This window comes from Erpetoichthys calabaricus, chromosome 12 (assembly GCF_900747795.2).
Source record: "Erpetoichthys calabaricus chromosome 12, fErpCal1.3, whole genome shotgun sequence".
Lineage (NCBI taxonomy): Eukaryota > Metazoa > Chordata > Cladistia > Polypteriformes > Polypteridae > Erpetoichthys > Erpetoichthys calabaricus.
This window is the reverse complement of record NC_041405.2, coordinates 146,785,225-146,806,954: the sequence shown is the minus strand read 5'-3', so window position 1 is coordinate 146,806,954 and position 21,730 is coordinate 146,785,225. Positions and strand designations below refer to the sequence as shown.

Below are 21,730 nucleotides of genomic sequence, written 5' to 3'. Positions count from 1 at the left end.
GCTTGAAAACTACCAGGATGTACGATTCCATTGCTGAGTATCCTTCACTTAAATCATCCTCTTCATAGTTAACACTGAAATTTTTACATTAAGTACACTGGAACAGGAAATTTACGAATTTTAAAATTTGCAGTGTATACGCGTAAATACGTTCTATAATATGTCTGCTCTAAGCACCTTCCTATCCAGATTCCCTTTTTCAGTCAGCTGAAAAAAAAAAAGAAAGAAAGAAAGAAACCATTACGTAGAATACGAACAAAACTCGCCCCTTTAACTGCTCCCTTTTCGGAGGTGGTAACTTCTTTAAGTACACCTTCAAGTCATTTTCATTCGCCACAATCCCGTTAGCTGCTTCGTGATTGGTTTATTTACCCCATCATTCAAATCAGCTTTCTCGTCTGATAGGCCGTTTATGCTGTCATTTATCTCACGTGCCTTTCTCCTTGTCAGAAGCCCGTTGGTTACCTGCCGGTTAGAAGGCGTACGGCGACAGTGTCTGTACTAGAAAAATTAAAACAAGCTCTATTTATTTGTAATAAAACAATAGAAACATGGGAACTCGGGATGACGAATACGATTATCTCTTTAAAGGTAAGTTGTGCCAACCTGTATCTTCGATGTTATAATCGACTGTTCTCTGTGGAGCTGTTGGGCAGGACCCTGGCTTGCGGGTTTCTCCCGTAGGAGGGGACGGAGGCCATCAGAAAGCCTCGGGTTTTCCTTTTGGATTACGTCGGGAAGCGATGTATTGACAGACGGTGTAAGGTTTAGCTTCCCAAAGCTTTGATGATAAAACTGAGATCACCATTTCTAACGTACTTCTTACCAATCTGTCAGACTGAATAGTGAGGAAAAATCAATTCATATTCATGGCCTGTAATGTTTCCAAGGTGTTTGTGTGTGTGTGTGTGTGTGTGTGTACATTTGAGTGGCTACAGACGCGAACACGTCGCTTTTGATTAATGTTAGGAAAAATAATACATGAAAATGATGTGTAGGAGAAAATGTGGAATTTGTATGACGAGATCTGTGTAAACGATTACATATTCACAGTGCAGTACGTCTTATTTTTGGAGAGCATTCTTATTGATTTTTAACATTAATGGATTTGCGTGATGAGCGTATACTAGTCGTATAACCACTGAGCGATTAATTGTGAGTTTACATAAATCTGAGTTTATATGAAATCTCCGGAAGAGCTACTTGAACGGGTTTATGTTTTTGACTCCTGTCACAATACAAGTGGGTTTCCCCATAACATGGCAACCTCATGATTGATTTAAATGTATTTAATAACAGTATATTGACGAGTTCAGCGATTTAGGGTACTTGCTTATAAAACTCCGAAAACATTTAAATTGTAATAAGTAATTTCTTATTATAGCTTGTAATGAAGAGTAACCGGACGGTTTGCGCAGCAGTATTTAATTCAAGTTGTGTATGAATACATTTAGATTTATATGTGTTTAGTAGACTGGATAACACACTGGAAAGGGACGCTACCTCAAAGCTCCAGAGTCCCATCCATCCATTTTCAGGCCATCTTATTCTGAGCGGGGTTGTCTTGGGTTCAAATCGCAGCCTGTTCTTAGTTCTTCTGTACTTTGCACTCCAATTCGTGTTCTCATGGATTCTATTCTGGTTCTTGTGTCTTTGTGATGTGGAAGGAAGGTCATTGTGTTAGGTTCATTGGTGACTCTAAACTGACCTTGTGTGTTTGTGTCCTGTAATGAATGCCATGCTTCAGTACCTCACCAGATAGACCCACCAAACATGACACTATTGCTCTCCATCTGGATATCTACAGTACAGCCATAATGGAAGTTTTACCATTGAGACAAGTATGGCTTTGTTAGACTCAAGATTTTGGGCTACCGGCTTCTAAATCTCATACTTTCTGATTACTCGCGTCTGTTGAGTGTAAATTAAGTGTGTCGGATATGGTGTTGGCAAACTCAAAAAGGTTAACAATAAAGATGGACACAGTTGTTCTGGGTACCTTTTAAAGGTGAGACCAGGTGAAATGCAACTTTTTAAATTTCTTTCATTGAGCTAATGTTAATCTCATCACTTTAGTCATTTCCCCAATGGGACACATAAAGTATAATCTGTCTATCGAAAAAGTGTTCTCAGGCCAGCTCTTGAAAAATTTGGAGTGGTAAGGAGGCCAAAAAAAAAATCTTCTGTCTGTAAAACATACACACGTAAAAATAAAAGTAATTTTTCAGAGCGATGCCGTAGGGGAACCAATTTGGCTCTCAAAAGAACCATACAAGTGAAGGTTCCAGAAAGAACTTTTATTTATTTAGTTTCATAACTGTTTTAATAAATAACTATGATAAATAGATAATTAGAAATAATTTTTCCCCCTAGGGGGATAAGGCTCTTTATAGAAGTTCAATAATAAATAAATACTATTATGACAAACCACAAACCCCTCTCAGATACACACCAGAATGACTAAAAAGAACGAAAACAGTCCCAGTGACACGTTATACAGGCGTGTTGCCGTCGGCGTAAAGGAGCCCCCCATAGTGTTTCCTGACACCCTTCTGCTGAATCATTTGTTGGCTGAAATTCCTCAGTGTCGGTGTGTTACAGAGTGGAGTTGCAGCGTTGTTCACTTGACGTCAGTTTGCTCTTCATTCTCTCTTTCACTGCGATCTCCAGGTAGGCTAGTTAGTGTCCGTCCCATAACTGAGCTTGCCTTTTTATTCAGCTTGTTGATTCAGTGGACGACTCTTAAAGTGATGTTAATGGCCCAGCACTCCACACTGGCCATCACAGAGTTATAGAAGACTAGACAAAGAGCCCGTTTCGACAACGTAAGATGAAACGGGCACGAGTTTGTGTCAGCAGTGTATGAAGAACAAATGATAAGTGACGAAGAAGTTGTTTTGTAATGACTGTAGTCCGCTTTACTCATTACTGTACAGGCTTGTACTGTTAGTTGATGAATTTTCCAGGCCTATAGTATAATATTGAATGATGAATGTTCCAGTACAATATGGAATAGTAATAAGTATAAGCACCACAAACCTGATATAGGTGTATTGAATGAATGCGTAATTAGGCCTCGAGCTGTAGTCGAAATCGCCTTTCAGGCCTCTAGAGCTTTAATCGAAGTCGCCTTTCTCTTTAAATATTTGTGGCCGTAAATCCGCCACCTGCCGCGATGTTGGGGTTGGATGTCGGTCTTGTAAGGTTTTTCGGGCAGCTGAGTAGAAGGCGACTGCACATTCGGCTTCGGACGGGAGTGATTGAGTGAGGAGGCAGGCGAATTATGTATTAAGATATGTGAAGGATGTCACTTCCCACATTAAAGGAGCACAGTCTGCTCTTTCCCTTCGTCTCTGTGTTACAAGGTCAGTCATTGATATGGACCCCCAAATACTTGTAGGAATGCACCAATTCCACATCCACTCCCTGAATGGTGACCAGACATTGAGGCTCTTTTGTGTGGCGCATGTCATTAAACAGTTCCTTGGTTAAGTTGCAGACAAATATCTCTGCACCAAGAAACAAAGTTCTCCCCCTGACTCCTCTCCTCTTTCTCATCCTCCTTCTCAATGCACCCCAGAAGTGCAGAAACATCTGAGAATTTCTACAGTTGACATGCCCTGGTCTTATATTTTCTAGTCTAAGATGAAGAGAGGGTAACATTAATGAAATACCACTGAGTTCCTAATTTTAAAAGGACACTTGCGGCCTACTATAACACAGGCTAAGTTCCAGTTTTCTTGACCTGTTGTTTCCTTTTCAGTTGAGCTGAGCTAATGGTGGTTGATATCATTGATGGCCAGTTGGCTCCAAACATTTGCAGAGATTTCCTCAAAGTGCCAAACTGCGGCCGTCACTTTTTTATTTTCTTCACACACGCCACACAAGAAAGCTTTCGTGTACTCGCATTTGCAGCAGGAGTCGCTTGAGATTCCCGTGCCTTTATAGTTTAGCTGGAGTGTGCTGTAGTTGAGGGATGGTGGCCTGATCGGCGCATCACGCACAAACTTTTGAATGGGAAGAGCGCAGGTACTTGTATGAGGTGGGATTCAGTTGTTGGAGAAGAAAAGTGGCAGGGTGGTGGTCCTTGAGGGGCGGTGGTTGAAGCTTCAAGGGTACCTGATTTGATATCATATACTCGTATACATGAGACTCCAACCTCCAAGGGGAAAGCCCCTGCGCCCCCATCATGTATAAGTAATAATGAACTGGGTGGAGGAACAAGACGCTAACTAAACCGATTATTGCCAGTCATTTGGTTCCACTTCAAGCACTGCTTTCGGGCAAATCAGAACGCAGTTGTACTGTATGCATGAGATCATACATTTGAAATAAGCTGATTGCACTTTATATCAAAGCAGTGTTTTATATATATTTTTGTTTTTAAAAAGCCCGTGCCATTGTCCTCCTGCATGAACAGCGCATTGCGTATGTTGGAAATTGCAGTACCAATCAACACTCGGCTTTATGTGTTTTGTGCAGCATTTCATTTGCAGGCATCATAAGAAAAGGGAAAACATGCGCTATAGTCGAACACAACAGAGTACACATTTTTTTTCTTCTTCTATAATACGCTACCATGGCTGTCCATTTGTCTGTCCAGGATTTTAAATCACCTGTAGCTTGCAAACCGATTGACCTGAAATTTGGTACACATATACTACGTGACCTCTACTGTCCGCTTTCGGGGAGATGATTGACCTCCAAGGTTATTCCTCTTTTTATTTTTATTTTATTGTAGAATCAATTCTCGGCAGCGGCCGTGCGGTGCATGCGTATTGGTTGCCGTTCTCATCCCTACCACTTTTGCCATCACTTCCCCTACCTCTTCATACCTTAAATCATTCTTAAGGCAGATTGAACACTTAGGCGCCAGCTTAAGTGAAAAATTAAGAAAAACGTACTAAGTAATTACAACACAAACACCGACTTAATCAGTTTTAACGCAAAAAAATGCTGATGGAAGAGGAGAAGAAGCGGGCCACTAGGGTGGAGAAAAGAAGAGCTGCTCACGAAGCAGCAAGCGTATCAACCTCTGAGCAAATGAGTGCTAAACGTACAGAGAAAGAGAATGAAAACTATGAGTCAAGTGTGCGTGCAGTGCACCGTTACTGGTTTTAATAGTAATACATTTTACATTTTATTTTAATGTACAGTGATCCCTCGCTATATCGCGCTTCGCCTTTCGCAGCTTCACTCTATCGCGGATTTTACATGTAAGCATATTTAAATATATATCGCGGATTTTTTGCTGGTTCGCGGATTTCTGAGGACAATGGGACTTTTAATTTCTGGTACATGCTTCCTCACTTGGTTTGCCCAGTTGATTTCATACAAGGGACGCTATTTGCAGATGGCTGAGAAGCTACCCAACTTACTTTTCTCTCTCTCTTGCGCTGACTTTCTCTGATCCTGACGTAGGGGGTGTGAGCAGGGGGGCTGTTCGCACACCTAGACGATACGGACGCTCGTCTAAAAATGCTGAAAGATTATCTTCACGTTGGCTACCTTCTGTGTAGCTGCTTCGTGAAGTGACATGCTGCCTGGTGCTTCACATACTTAAAAGTGCGAAGGGCACGTATTGATTTTTCACTGTTTTGCTTTTCTCTCTCTATCTCTCTCTCTGTCCCCCTGCTCCTGACGGAGGGGGTGTGAGCTGCCGCCTTCAACAGCTTTGTACCGGCGGTGCTTCGCATACTTAAAAGACAAACAGCCCTATTGATTTGTTTGCTTTTCTCTCCCTTTCTGACATTCAGTGCTCCTGACGCGCACTCCTTTGAAGAGGAAGATATGTTTGCATTCTTTTAATTGTGAGACAGAACTGTCATCTCTGTCTTGTCATGGAGCACAGTTTAAACTTTTGAAAAAGAGACAAATGTTTGTTTGCAGTGTTTGAATAACGTTCCTGTCTCTCTACAACCTCCTGTGTTTCTGCGCAAATCTGTGACCCAAGCATGACAATATAAAAATAACCATATAAACATATGGTTTCTACTTCGCGGATTTTCTTATTTCGCGGGTGGCTCTGGAATGCAACCCCCGCAATGGAGGAGGGATTACTGTATAGGTAGGTAAACTATGGAACATTTGAAAAAGGTCTCGTGAAGAGATGAGACCAAGATGAACAGAGTGATGGCAAGAAATATAGTACTGGGGTTTTATGGCCTGGGTGTTTATGGCTGCCAGAGGTACCGACTCGCTTATCTTTATTGATGATGTAATTGCTTATGGCGGTAGAAAAATTCATTCTCAAGTGTACAGAAATATCTTAATCTAAATCTACTCACGTTCAAGCAAATGTCTCCATACTCATTGGATGCTTCGGTGCCTCATGCTACAAGAAGATAATGATTCCAAACGTACTGCTTAAGTAAACTGTAAAATTCTTGAACGCATAAGTCAGTTACCTGTGACAAATCCAATTGAGCACGTCTTCTGTGTGGTGAAGAGAAAACTTAAAAAGGACAAGATCAGCCGGGGATGGCCACAGTATTCGCCTGGCAGAACATCATCAGAGAAGACGCCTCACACCTGGTGATGTCTGTGAATCGCAGACTTCAAGCAGTCATTGCGTGGTAAGGATATGCGACAAAAGTCCTAAACATTACTACTTTAATATACACGGCTCAAAAAACAATGAAGGGAACACTTAAATCATCCCAGTTTAACACTAAATGTGAGGAGCTGCAGGGATATCGATCTGTCCAGTCAGGAAGTTTTATTTTATTGTAGAATCAACTCTCAGCAGTGGCCAGTAGGGCAGCTGTGCGGATGCGTACGGGCGCTGTTCTCATCCCTACCACCTTCACCATCACTTCCCCTACCTCTTGATATCTGAAATCATTCTTGAGGGAAGATTGAAGACTTAAGCAACAGCTTAAGTGAAAAATTATGAAAAACATACAAACTAATTGCAACACAAACACTGACTTAATCAATTTTAACGTGAAAAGATGCCAACGGAAGAGGAGAAGAAGTGGGCCGCTAGGGTGGAGAAAAGAAGAGCTGGTCAGGAAGCAGCAAGCGCATCAACCTCTGAGCAAACGAATGATAAACGTACAGAGAAAGAGGAGGAAAACTACAAGTCAAGTGTACTCACTGCACGTTATCGTACAGTACGCCGTTACTGGTTTCCTGTAACACATGCTGTGTTTGTTTTGTTTATGCGGAAGATGATGAAAAGAGAACAACTGAGGATGTCGTGTTTGAGTAAGTAAAAGTAATTAGTAACTTCCAGTTTACAAAACGAAAACAAAACTCCTAATTTCCTGTGGGTAGACATTTATTCAAATCCAGTTTATGATGATGACGAAATGTAGTTATCGCATACAACTTCAAAGTCAAAGTGAACTTTATCGTCATCTCAACCATATACAAGTATACAGATAGACGAAATTGCGAAGCTCAGGGTCCACAGTGTAACAACATGAGATGCAAATAATAATTTAAAAATAGAATTAAAATTTAAATTAAAATTAAAACACAAAAAAGACAAGACAAACTTATACTAGTTGACAAAGACCAGTAAAGATTAACACTAAACACCGCGGACTCGGGAGCTCTGTAAGCCGGGCGCCGCCATCTTCACAGTCTAGGGTCAGAGTGCAGGGTCAGCTATTGTACATCACCTTTGGAACATTTGGAGATTAGCCTAGTGGGGGGCTGGGTGGTCTCATGGCCTCAGAACCCCTGCAGATTTTTTATTTATTTTTTTTCGTTTTTATTTTTTCTGTCCTCCCTGACCATCTGACCTTTACTTTTTTCTTTGTTAATTAGTATTGCCAAATTTTCCATCCATTTTCCAACCCGCTGAATCCGAACACAGGGTCACGGGGGGTCTGCTGGAGCCAATCCCATCCAACACAAGGCAGGAACTAATCCTGGGCAGGGTGCCAACCCACCGCAGGACACACACAAACACACCAAGCACACACTAGGGCCAGTTTAGAATCGCCAATCCACCTAACCTGCATGTCTTTGGACTGTGGGAGGAAACCGGAGCGCCCGGAGGAATCCCACGCAGACACGGGGAGAACATGCAAACTCCACGCAGGGAGGACCCGGGAAGCGAACCCAGGTCCCCAGATCTCCCAACTGCGAGGCAGCAGCGCTACCCACTGCGCCACCGTGCCGCCCATTGCCAAATTTTATTTTTTATATTTTTTCTTTCTTCACCTTGTAAAGCACTTTTGAGCTGCGTCATTTGTATGAAAAACGTGCTACACAAATAAATGTTGTTAAGGTTATGATGAGGCAGTTCTAATTTTAGAGTTTCGTGCCAATGCAAAATTGTGAGTGGTAGCAATTTTAAATTAATTTGAAACGAATCACCTTTGAATGATCGTAATGACGTTACCCAGTACTGCTACGTGTGCTGCGTTTCAACATTCTGTGAAACAACAGACTACCTCGTCCTGAGCTAAAACAACGTGCACCATCCCTCCACTATCAGTGCGGTACATGGGTAGAACAACAAATTTTTCATAATCCACAAGCATCTCTCTACCCAAGGACCCCCGCCCCGAACCCTCCGCTGGTATCTTAAATTGTCAGTGTTTTGAAATGTCGTTGTGAACTTAGAAGACCTCGCACAGCTCTACTGCTAGTTAGCCTGTCTTCAAGATACATTCAGGATATCGGTTTTCTCCACGTAATCCAACGAATGCATTTCATATGCAAAGAATCCATCTCATAATGAACTGGTTCTTTGTCATGCAGTGGCTCAGCGAGGAACCACACAACCCAGTAAAGTGCCATTTTAGAAGCAGTACTTTTAGGAGAGTTGGGGAAGTAAAAAGCATATCTGAATGTACGAGATGGAAGCTCAGCTTAGATGCTCTTCAGTGCATTCATGCAGTGTGTGGGTAAGGTCAATGCAGTGTCCTCTATATGTATTACCACTGGCCCTTTTGATATAAAATATAGATTTGTCTGAGGGAGGCACAATGGTTAATGTTACTGTCACTGTATTAGAGCTCTACAGTCCCCGATTTGAATCCTGGACAGAGCCCTGTGGAGTTTGCATTTTCTTCATACATCACTGCAGGATTTTCATCCCACAGGCTATAGCAGTTCATGTTAGGTTAATTTGGAAATTGATGCACTGCTTCAAGGGTTGATTCTTTTCTTTGTGCCCGGCTTGCATAATCATCCATTCCCTGTTATTCCAAAGTGATTACGTAGGTTAGAAAAAAAAAATGGATGTATAAATATATATAAAGTAACCTAAAAAGGTTTACATGAGCTGAGCAGGAACCCTCAGGGGCTGTGAAACCTTGTGCTATAATGGCTTTTACTCTTGAACAGAATACCCACTGTTTATTTCTGTGTTATTCATGGTGATAACTAAATCGTGTTAAAGGGGCAAAAGTAATAATGATGGAAAAAAAAAGACAAATGCTGAATGAAGCAATTCTTCTCTTACTTGGACTCTTGTCAGTTTCAAAACACTTAGGCAAGCAGTGAGGAAATGTTTGAGCTTTTAAAGGAAATGCTCGATGTTCTTTTAAGTTTAGGAGGTGGGTACTGGCAGAGTGTCCCTCTGCTTAGAAGTGGAAATTTGTAAGATAGTTCCTATATGTTCCCACACAAATTTAAATTGGTGTATGTGGTGTTTGTAATTGTAAAGTACAAGCTACCAAGTTTTGTATCTGTGCTTCAGTGCAGTGAGTTGTCCATGATCAGACAAGTATTGAAATTCACTAATCTCACATACCTTCAGTAGATCCCAAGGTGAAAGCACTTTAAGTAAAAGGATAGTCTCTGCAGAGTTTACTAATGTTTAAGTAAATGTTTAAGTTAAATGTTAGATTATATTCTTGGCTGCTGATAAGTATTCCAGCAGTGCTTCTGAGCTAGTTTCTGTTGTTTCTCTCCTGTTTTTAGACATTTGGCCAAACATACTTGTAGTAAATTATGCTTTCTCAAATGAATGAACATATTTTATTAAGTGTATTTATATAAGCAACTTTCCATTAGGGCAACTTCATCACTTGTTGGGCATCAAGGTTGGATCTTGAAAATTTCTGTGACATACTAGAAGGGTCATCCATCTGCTTTGAATTAAAAAGGAAAAAAAAAAGAAAAAGTCCAGATCTTTTTGAAGACCTGGACTATAGCTCACGTTTAAACGACATGTTCTCTAGAATTTATTTATAACCACATGCATTACCTGGTAGGTAACCACCCATACAATCAGGTCGAGACTCAGACTACGAATGCAATGAATGTAATTACGATCTACAGGCTGTCAAATAAACAAACTACATGCCGTGGCGCAGCATAAAGGGACTTCGTCTCTGATGCTGACGTCCGAGGTTCGATCCCCACAAGGAGAGCAGTAGAGTGTGTACGCCTGATGAGCCCAAATGAGGGCGAAACACGTGTCGTGTACTCTTTGCATTATTTGACAGTAAACTGTGCAACATTCCATGATCTGCTTCTTGCAACTGAAGAGGGCACCGTGGTGGATGTTTGCCGAATGACAGAGCAACCACATACATACCTGGTAGGTAAGCATCCATACAATCAGGTCGGGACTCAGACTACGAATGCAATGAATATACACATACATACACAAAGATCAATCTATCTATCTATCTTATAGTACCTTTCTTTATCTATCTATCTATCTATCTATCTATCTATCTATCTATCTATCTATCTATCTATCTATATAGTGCCTTTCATATCTCTATCTATCTATCTATCTATCTATCGATCGATTATATAGTGCCTTTCTTTATCTCTATCTATCTATCGATCTATCTTATAGTGCCTTTCTTTATCTATCTATGTATCGATCGATTGTATAGTGCCTTTCTTTATCTATCTATGTATCGATCGATTGTATAGTGCCTTTCTTTATCTATCTATGTATCGATCGATTGTATAGTGCCTTTCTTTATCTATCTATCTATCGATTGTATAGTGCCTTTCTTTATCTATCTATGTATCGATCGATTGTATAGTGCCTTTCATATCTATCTATCGATCGATTGTATAGTGCCTTTCTTTATCTATCTATGTATCGATCGATTGTATAGTGCCTTTCTTTATCTATCTATCTATCGATCTATCTTATAGTGCCTTTCTTTATCTATCGATCGATTATATAGTGCCTTTCTTTATCTATCTATCTATCGATCTATCTTATAGTGCCTTTCTTTATCTATCGATCGATTGTATAGTGCCTTTCTTTATCTATCTATCTATTGATCGATTGTATAGTGCCTTTCTTTATCTATCTATGTATCGATCGATTGTATAGTGCCTTTCATATCTATCTATCGATCGATTGTATAGTGCCTTTCTTTATCTATCTATGTATCGATCGATTGTATAGTGCCTTTCTTTATCTATCTATCTATCGATCTATCTTATAGTGCCTTTCTTTATCTATCGATCGATTGTATAGTGCCTTTCTTTATCTATCTATCGATTGTATAGTGCCTTTCATATCTATCTATCGATCGATTGTATAGTGCCTTTCATATCTATCTATCGATCGATCGTATAGTGCCTTTCATATTCCTATCTATCTATCTATCTATCTATCTATCTATCTATCTATATACTTGTAGGTATTTGTACATGCATCTGTTTGTGTATGTATATGTGTATATAAATATCATCATATACAATATATGTATCTGCCTAGAGAGAGAGACATGCATATATATTTTTATATGTAGTCATACATTGTACTGTAAACCACAGGTTCTCTCCATTGACTATCTGTCCCCATTCAAGCCACTTTACAGGCTATTGTTTATGATGTAGAAGTTTAGAAAGACTTTTATTGTGTACCCTTGATTGGCACCTCATCTGCAGTTGGTTCTTCCTTTGTGCCCCCAGCTTCTGAGATGAAACTTAATTCCTTCCAACATTAGAAACAGAAAAGTGAGTGAGGGAAAAAAAAATTGGATGGTCTTTGTTAGCATTTGATAGTCATTTTTTTTATTTTATTTTTTTTTTTGTAATTCAAAATAAGAATTGCGCACATCGTTTTTAGGCATGGATCTTGAGGGGTACTCTTAATTTAAGCAGTCATTTTTTTTTGCCCTGCTTTGTTGTCTTAACAATAGTAGGATCGTCTGGTATTTCTTTACACATGTATTGTGTTAGGAATTTAAAAGAATAACCATAGACCAATTTGTAAATATGTGATGGTAAAAATAATTTTATACCAGAAACTATGTATGTCTTAAAATGACAGCAAAGGGGGTAGCCATTCCTGTCTGCGTCAGCAATACGGTATGTGTACCGTATATACTCGTGTTTAGGTTCAACCTCGGATAAGTTGGGGCTTGATTTTACTGTATAATTTCTGGTATTTTATAACGTTAGTCGTATAAGTTGAATGCGGAAAACTCACACTATTGGTCCAAGAGATTACGATATGCTAAAGCCAACCTGAGAGAGTAACCACAGGGACCACGGCCTGTTTTTTCTATGCATTGTGCCTACGTGACCACACAGTAATACCCAAACTATACTGAAGTGACGTTTGCACTGTTTTGTGTTTTTTGTATCTCACACCCTCATACACCTTTATCATAAGAGCATCCCTTATCTACGATGGAGCGTTTGATCTGAAGGAAATATGAAGCTGGTTTTAAATTAAAAGTCGTTGAAGTGGCAAAAGAAATTGGTAACTGCGCTGCTGCAACAAAATTCAATGTGTCTGTGAAACTGATGAGAGATTGGAGGAGGTAAAAAGATGTAAAAAAAAAAATGTAAGTGCTGTATTTTTGAACGGGCAAATAATTCGGGGTCTGATTTTTATGGGTTTTTTTTTGGGGTTTCAAGAACCGACTTATATGCAAGTATATACAGTATTTTTCTTGAATTTGTACATAGTTATACAAATTTCATTGGGACCCAGCCTAAATATTTTGGTTCTGTTTAAATAAAAACACAGTCCCATCTTGGCAGATCAGGATTTTGTGTCGCCATTGGTGTGCATTGTGCAAGTCAATTTGCTTACTAGAATTAAGGAAGTTAGAAGGTGGTCTTCTCTTATTTTAGCTGTAGAGCTGGTATGTTAAAAACAATAGTCCTTAATTTCAAGGCATAGGGACGCCATTCATTTTCTTCCTGGTCCTGTTTAACTCCTTTTGTGCGTGTGTGCGTTATGTATTATAGTCAGGGCATGAGTAGTGCTTATGCATTGATTTATTTAATTTTAACAAGTATTATTACCATTCTGCAATGTCCAGGCAGTGTGTTGCAGTGGCTAAAGCAGTGAATTTTAAACCCCAAGGTTTACTTTTAATATATTCTGATCTTGTAAATTGACATATATAAAGGTGTCGGCCAAATAAGTGTGTGTGTGTGAGTATATAATTTTTTATATATTTTTTTAATTAATTTTTTTTATTATTTTTTAATTTAGCACTCCATGTAAGTTTGTAAAATGGTTACAGGAGTACTCCACCCAGAAAGTGATTTTTTTATGTTTCTAACCTTATGTAGTTTGTTGTAATGGCTAAAAATTTTTTTTAATTTTGTGTTTTCATGTAGAACAGAGATTTAAAAAAAAGTTAATGATATAATAACAGGCAGTAGTAATAATAATAATAGTTCTTTGCATTTATATAGCACTTTTCTCACTACTCAGAACGCTTAGCAATTGCAGGTTAAGGGCCCAACAGAGCAGAGTCCCTATTGGCATTTACGGGATTCGAACCGGCAACCGTCCAATTGCCAGTGCAGATCCCTAGCCTCAGAGCCACCACTCCGCCTGTAGTGACCAATGCAGTACAACACCGAATGACTTGTAAACCATCTATGGAGAAAAGAAAAAAAAATTTCATGTCCCATAATCCAAATATCATTTATCCAGTTGTATGATCAAACAGAAAACATCTTAAACAGGAAATGCAAATTTACATGGGATTGAGTTTTGGAACTGAAAATAGGACTCTTCACCAATGAATAAGGGGGAGAAGGGCTCACAATAGGCTCCCATTGTATCAGAACCGTTATCTCCATTCTCTATGAATACACGAGATTAAAAAAATTCTCAGCCATCGCTACAAATTTCATGTGTTAAGTAACATATAAAAAAGTTTTGGGTGGAGTTTCCCCTTAAGAAAAGTTGAGTTATTTGGATTGTTTATAAGTGTAATTTTTTTGTTATGCGTCAAAAATGGATGGATGAACACTATAATTTTATTGATCTCTCTAAATAGTGTCATTAAACCTGGTGTAGACTTTAAGTTCTAAATACTAAACATGGCTGCCTATACTGTGTTTTGAAATGCATCAACTTTGTACTTCACACTTACCAGGCAGTCTTTTAAGAGCTTTCTGCAAAGGTTCTTTGTGCAGAAAAATATTGAAAGAGCAAGTGTACTTAACCACCAATACCCACTTACCAGTTCATTTCCACTTGTCAAGTACATTTGAAAACCACTGGCCATGGCCTGGGTGTCACAGTGATGCAGCTGTAGCACTGCTGCCTCATAATAAGGTGATCAGTATTCACATCCCGGGTGCTCCCAGTGTCTACATGAGTTTCCTTTGGGTGCTGTGGTGTCCTCGCACAGGTTAGGTGAATTGGTGATAACAAATTGGCCCAAAGTGTTTGCATGAGGGTATGTGTGTGTTCCTGACGTCCTGTACAGGTGTTGTTCCTGCCTGTTGCCCAATGAGTGCTGGGATAGGCTCCACCTGCCCTGTGGCCCAGCCCTGGATTAACGACTTGTTAAATTAGATGAATGTGCGGAAGGCTATGGCTCCTTTCTTAGGGCTCGTTTATACTTCACGTTCAGAACGCGTATGCACCCGCATCATGGCTGCCATACATTCTCAGCGTTCATTTGATGCGTCCTCTGAGCAGGTCCTCAGAAATTAACGCGACACGTGCACGAGTTGCAGTACCAGCAAAATTTTGGGGGGCGCAGTGTGATAAAAGTTGGAATGTGACGTCAGAGTCTCTGGTTACTATCTACATGTGACAGAAAGCCGCTATGTGGGTCCTACGAGATTGGTGTGTGCGCTTCAATGTTTGGAATGGTTCGATGTGGTGAAGCAAAATGCCGACATACAGATGTATTCGTGGTGCTTTTATATTCAAGCGTCACATATTCCCGATTGTAATGACACGATACGTTTTAAAAGTCTCACATACCGTCTTCTGTGCCGTCTTTTTTTCTAGGGCTTCCATCCGGTCCAGACAGCAGCAATCGCCACACTGAGCACATTAAATGAATGATATTCCAACTCTCTGCACATTTACAATCCTTAGATTTATACTTGACTAGCAAAATACCCGCGCTTCGCAGCGGAGAAGTAGTGTGTTAAAGAGGTTATGTAAACATATATATACATAAACATAAATACACATATATACATATATATATATATATACACACATACATACACATACATACATATATATCTATCTATATATATCTCTATCTCTATCTCTCTCTATATATATATATATATATATATATATATATATATATATATATAGCAAAATATCTGCTCTTCGCAGCGGAGAAGTAGTGTGTTAAAGAGGTTATGAAAAAGAAAAGGAAACACTTTAAAAATAACGTAACATGATTGTCAATGTAATTGTGTTGCCATTGTTATGAGTGTTGCTGTCATATAAATAGTTTGTGAAAAACTATTTGCCCCCTTCCTGATTTCTTATTCTTTTGCATGTTTGTCACACAAAATGTTTCTGATCATCAAACACATTTAACCATTAGTCAAATATAACACAAGTAAACACAAAATGCAGTTTGTAAATGGTGGTTTTTATTATTTAGGGAGAATAAAAAATCCAAACCTGTGTGAAAAAGTAATTGCCCCCTGAACCTAATAACTGGTTGGGCCACCCTTAGCAGCAATAACAGCAATCAAGCGTTTGCGATAACTTGCAATGAGTCTTTTACAGCGCTCTGGAGGAATTTTGGCCCACTCATCTTTGCAAAATTGTTGTAATTCTGCTTTATTTGAGGGTTTTCTAGCATGAACCGCCTTTTTAAGGTCATGCCATAGCATCTCAATTGGATTCAGGTCAGGACTTTGACTAGGCCACTCCAAAGTCTTCATTTTGTTTTTCTTCAGCCATTCAGAGGTGGATTTGCTGGTGTGTTTTGGGTCATTGTCCTGTTGCAGCACCCAAGATCGCTTCAGCTTGAGTTGACGAACAGATGGCCGGACATTCTCCTTCAGGATTTTTTGGTAGACCGTAGAATTCATGGTTCCATCTATCACAGCAAGCCTTCCAGGTCCTGAAGCAGCTAAACAACCCCAGACCATCACACTACCACCACCATATTTTACTGTTGGTATGATGTTCTATTTCTGAAATGCTGTGTTCCTTTTACACCAGATGTAACGGGACATTTGCCTTCCAAAAAGTTCAACTTTTGACTCATCAGTCCACAAGGTATTTTCCCAAAAGTCTTGGCAATCATTGAGATGTTTCTTAGCAAAATTGAGACGAGCCCTAATGTTCTTTTTGCTTAACAGTGGTTTGCGTCTTGGAAATCTGCCATGCAGGCCGTTTTTGCCCAGTCTCTTTCTTATGGTGGAGTCGTGAACACTGACCTTAATTGAGGCAAGTGAGGCCTGCAGTTCTTTAGACGTTGTCCTGGGGTCTTTTGTGACCTCTCGAATGAGTCGTTTAACGGGAAAAGATGCCGATGAAAGAAGAGAAGCAGCGGGACGCTAGGGTAAAGAGCTGCTCATTAAGCAGCAAGCGCATCTACCTCTGAGCAAACGAATGGTAAACGTCCAGAGAAAGAGGATAAATAACATGAATGCTCATGTCAAGTGTATTCACTCCACGTTATCGTGCAGTGCGCTGTTACTGGTATTTTGATAAAAGAATTTGAACAACATATAAGAAGCGTATAAATTATTAAACAGTAAAACATTAACATTTAAGAAGTAACATTGAGTACTACTGCAGTGCTTTCGGGTATAGTACATTTATTGTTTGCCCATAACATGCATAAATGTATACATTTTTTGGTGTACCTACCCGAGAACACGCGACATGACCCAGCAGTTAAAAGTGTCTCGCTCCAGCAATTTTAACTCTTGTTACAAAGTCATTCAAAGTCTCGTTTATACCTCGTGTCTTCTCATTAAACTTGTATCTCGCGAATATGGTATTGCAAATGGCGGCTGGAGGGTTTCTATAAACTCAGTTTAAACTTACGGTTTACACCGTGCTTTGAAGATATAGTACGCGACACGTTTTTCGCCGTAATTGTGGGCTCATCAGGCGTACACACTCACTGCACTCCCTTACGGGAATCGAATCTCGGCGCTAGAGGCGAAGCCCCTAACGTTGTGCCACGGCGTGTGTTTCGTTCATTTGACAGCATGTAGATCGGGGTAATTACATTGCAGGCATTCGTAGTCTGATTCACAATCTGATTGTATGGGTGGTTACCTACCAGGTAACGGTTGTGGTTAGTCAGCAAGTTGGCTAACTTCTGCCACGGTGCCCTCTTTCAGTTGGGAGAAGCAGATCATAGAATGGTTGAAATAGTTTAATATATATAACAAAATCCCCGCGCTTCGCAGGGGCGAATATGGTATTGCAAACGGCAGCAGGAGCGTTTCTATAAACTTAATTTAAAGTTACGGTTTATACCGTGCTTTGTTTCATATTCTTTTCCTACCTTATCAATTGTGTAATGTGTTTTTTGAACAGGTTTGATTCATCGAAGTGATCACTCCTGCTGCGTTTAGTCACTTCACGTGAGCCGCTCTCTTGTGTGATGTTGCGATGTCCACGGGTTTATTTAATGTTAGCTAAGACCCGGCACTTAAAAGTTTCTCGCTACAGCAATTTTAAGTCCGTTACAAAGTGATTCAAAGTCTCGTTTATACCTCGTGTCTTCTCATTAAACTTGTATCTCGCGAATATGGTATTGCAAACGGCAGGGGGAACGTTTCTATAAACTTAATTTAAACTTAGGGTTTACACCGTGCTTTCTCAATTGTGTAATGAATGTTTTCTTCAACGCTCTTTGGGGCTGTTCCTTGTTTTCAGTTCACGTGATTACGTAGGAGGCGTGATGACGCGACACGCAACTCCGCCTCTCACGGCCATCGAGCTGCACTCCATTCCAGTACATGGACAAAAAAGAGGTTCCAGTTATGACCATTACGCGTAGAATTTCGAAATGAAACCTGCCTAACTTTTGTAAGTAAGCTGTAAGGAATGAGCCTGCCAAATTTCAGCCTTCTACCTACACGGGAAGTTGGAGAATTAGTGATGAGTCAGTCAGTCAGTCAGTCAGTGATGGCTTTGCCTTTTATTAGTATAGATATCACTTTCATGATGAAAAGCATTAAAGTATGTATGTTACATTTTACAGATAACTCGGTAATTTCATTTAAATAATGAATACTGTTAATTACACACATGGGGGTGACACAGTGGCGGAGCGTTAGCGCTGCTGTCTTGCAGGGAGGCACGTCGCTGATATTTCCTGCCTGGAGTTTGCATGTTTTCCTGCTGGGTTTCCGTCCAAAGATATGCAGATTTGGTGACACTAAAATGACGCCAGTGTGTGTGAGTGCTTGTGTTCACCTTGTGATGAGCTGATGCCTTGTCCAGGGATTATTTCTGCCTCGCGCACTGATGGATTTAATCATTAAACATCCTTTTCAGAGATATTGCGGTAAGGTGTCATCGGAATTTAATGGGTGTTCCAGGCAGTTCACAACACAGCGAAGCCGAACCTGTTCTCACCGTGATAATATCTCACACTGCCACCTGGTGGATTCCTCCAGATGTACGCAAAGTACGCGCGCAAATATAAACACTACAACGCTTGCGTGGCAGGAGTGTCCGCTGCAGCATGCGTCGCGTCGTGTGAAGTATAAACCCGGTCTTACTATGTAGGTTCTTGTCGTGGTTCCTACACACAATCACTTCAGCAGATTGCACATTCTAACAGAGGGAGTGATCATTTCAGTTTATCAGTTTACTATTAGTGGTTCACATCTGCTCGTGTATAACTTGTCCGTCTAACTCTTCCTTATCCGGTGTTTTAACTTCTCGCTTGTTTCCATACTCCTGCCTTTCTTAGTTCAGTATATTTTTATGACCTCTGAAGAAATTTAGGATGCCCTAAGCAAGAGCAAACATCCAATTAATCCGTCTGTGCTTAATCCACTGAGCCCTGCTGTGGTTTTATGTCAGTCAAGATGTATTAAGATTTTGTGCTGGTTATTGTTAGACAGTTGAAGGGTATGCTAAGTTTAAAGAATAGAAACCTGAGAACCCCAAGGTGTGCAATATACAGTATATAGACTGTCTAATAAGTGGTGGCTCTGAGGCAAAGGAACTGCGCTGGTATCTGGAAGGTTGCCAGTTCAAACCCCATTAATAGCCGAAGGGATCCTACTCCACTGGACCCTAGAGGCTTTTAAACTTAGTCAAGGGGTGCTGTACAATGGCTTACCTTGCTCTCTGACACCCTTCATGGTTATGAAAAAAGACAATTTCCTCATGGGATTAATAAAGTATATCATAAATAATAATAATGTACAATACTCTGTATATCACTATATTTTACTAGACAAGATCCATAACCTAGGAGTTTGAAGTTTGAGGCTTCAGGGTCACAGGTTTAAACTTCACTGATGGCCTACTGTGTGAGCATTATTTAATTGCCTAACTTACCCGTACTCCAGATTTAAAAAAAAAAAAAAAGGACACTGTGGTTATTTTTACTATGATAATAACTGGGAAAAATAAAAATGGATTGATTGCTTTATAGGAAGAAGGCAGTCTGATAGGCTTGGGTGAAATAATGAACTTTTGTACTTTGGGGCTAATGCGGTTCATTGTAAATAGACATGGAGATGTAAGCATAGGGGCTTTAACAATGAAGTGCTTTGTAGTTTTTTTTTCCCACCTTCAAAAAAAAAAAAAGGTCCTTCTGTTTCTTATCCTTCATGTGTCTACTCCCTTACAGCCGGGGAGGACTCTGCCTCCCTCAGTTTAAAAATGCTGAAATAACAAGCAATAAACTGCTGAGTGGAACTCAAAGGTCAGGCCAGCAAATGCTGGAGGCTGCAAGTCTTTCTTTTTGGCTGCTGCAGCTGTACTGCTTTCTGTTTCTACATTGAAGCCATAGTGGCTATCAGTTGGTTCTTACCTTTTTAAAAATCGAACATTTAACCGATCCTTTCACCTCCAATTTTTTTCTCTTCCGTCTGCTTAAATAATTCTGCTTAGACAGTCAGTCTTATTTTAACCCTACTCAATGTCAAATTATATAAATGTCTTAATGTTCTATGTCTTTTAGCCATACTGTTTTTGGTATTATCATAGAGCATGAGCTCTTAAATGGAAGTGTCTTTAACAACTGGAAATTTAAATTGAAGTGGGTAGAACATAGCAGATGTCTACTTAAAGAGCCTCGATTTCTAATGGTACATTCAGATTTGAGTTCAGCTGTTGAGACTGTGTCCCAGATTCATAACTACAGCTTAGTTCTGACATTTTGTTTTCTCCTACATGGATTATTAACCTAGATTTTCATCATTGTAAAGTGGGTCAGCTGGGGTGATTAAATACACGCGGTTATCTTTGGTGAGTTCAGGTCAGTGTGAAAAATGCTTCAATGTGAAGGACTGCTTTTGGGTTATATGGCTTGTGGAATCAGAGATGAACTTAGGGTTTGCTTTAGTATTACAGTTTACTGTCAAAAATCACCAGTGTTAAATAATACAGTTAGGGCTCTGGAGGATGATACTCCACTTAACTTTTTAAACTGAATTTAAGTGATAAACCACAACATGGTGACAGTATTCAAATGAACAAACCGGCAATATCTCTCTCTATATACATCTATCTCTCTATATATATCTGTCTGTCTGTCTCTTTCTCTCTCTCTCTCTCTCTCTCTGTGTATATATATATATATATATACACAGTGGTGTGAAAAACTATTTGCCCCCTTCCTGATTTCTTATTCTTTTGCATGTTTGTCACACAAAATGTTTCTGATCATCAAACACATTTAACCATTAGTCAAATATAACACAAGTAAACACAAAATGCAGTTTTTAAATGATGGTGTTTATTATTTAGGGAGAAAAAAAATCCAAACCTACATGGCCCTGTGTGAAAAAGTAATTGCCCCCTTGTTAAAAAATAACCTAACTGTGGTGTATCACACCTGAGTTCAATTTCCGTAGCCACCCCCAGGCCTGATTACTGCCACACCTGTTTCAATCAAGAAATCACTTAAATAGGAGCTGCCTGACACAGAGAAGTAGACCAAAAGCACCTCAAAAGCTAGACATCATGCCAAGATCCAAAGAAATTCAGGAACAAATGAGAACAGAAGTAATTGAGATCTATCAGTCTGGTAAAGGTTATAAAGCCATTTCTAAAGCTTTGGGACTCCAGCGAACCACAGTGAGAGCCATTATCCACAAATGGCAAAAACATGGAACAGTGGTGAACCTTCCCAGGAGTGGCCGGCCGACCAAAATTACCCCAAGAGCGCAGAGACGACTCATTCGAGAGGTCACAAAAGACCCCAGGACAACGTCTAAAGAACTGCAGGCCTCACTTGCCTCAATTAAGGTCAGTGTTCACGACTCCACCATAAGAAAGAGACTGGGCAAAAACGGCCTGCATGGCAGATTTCCAAGACGCAAACCACTGTTAAGCAAAAAGAACATTAGGGCTCGTCTCAATTTTGCTAAGAAACATCTCAATGATTGCCAA

General features: G+C 39.9%; 1 protein-coding gene across 1 annotated transcript in view; it reads left to right on the top strand.

The window, feature by feature from the left end:
* The first annotated feature begins 424 nt into the window (after positions 1–424).
* The window catches only part of LOC114662826 (ras-related protein Rab-11B), a 96,564-nt gene continuing 75,258 nt past the window's right edge, over positions 425–21,730 (top strand). The window contains exon 1 of the mRNA XM_028816511.2: positions 425–591. Within this exon, the coding sequence (XP_028672344.1) occupies positions 552–591 (40 nt within the window). The 5' untranslated portion in view covers positions 425–551. The remainder of the gene's footprint in view (positions 592–21,730) is intronic.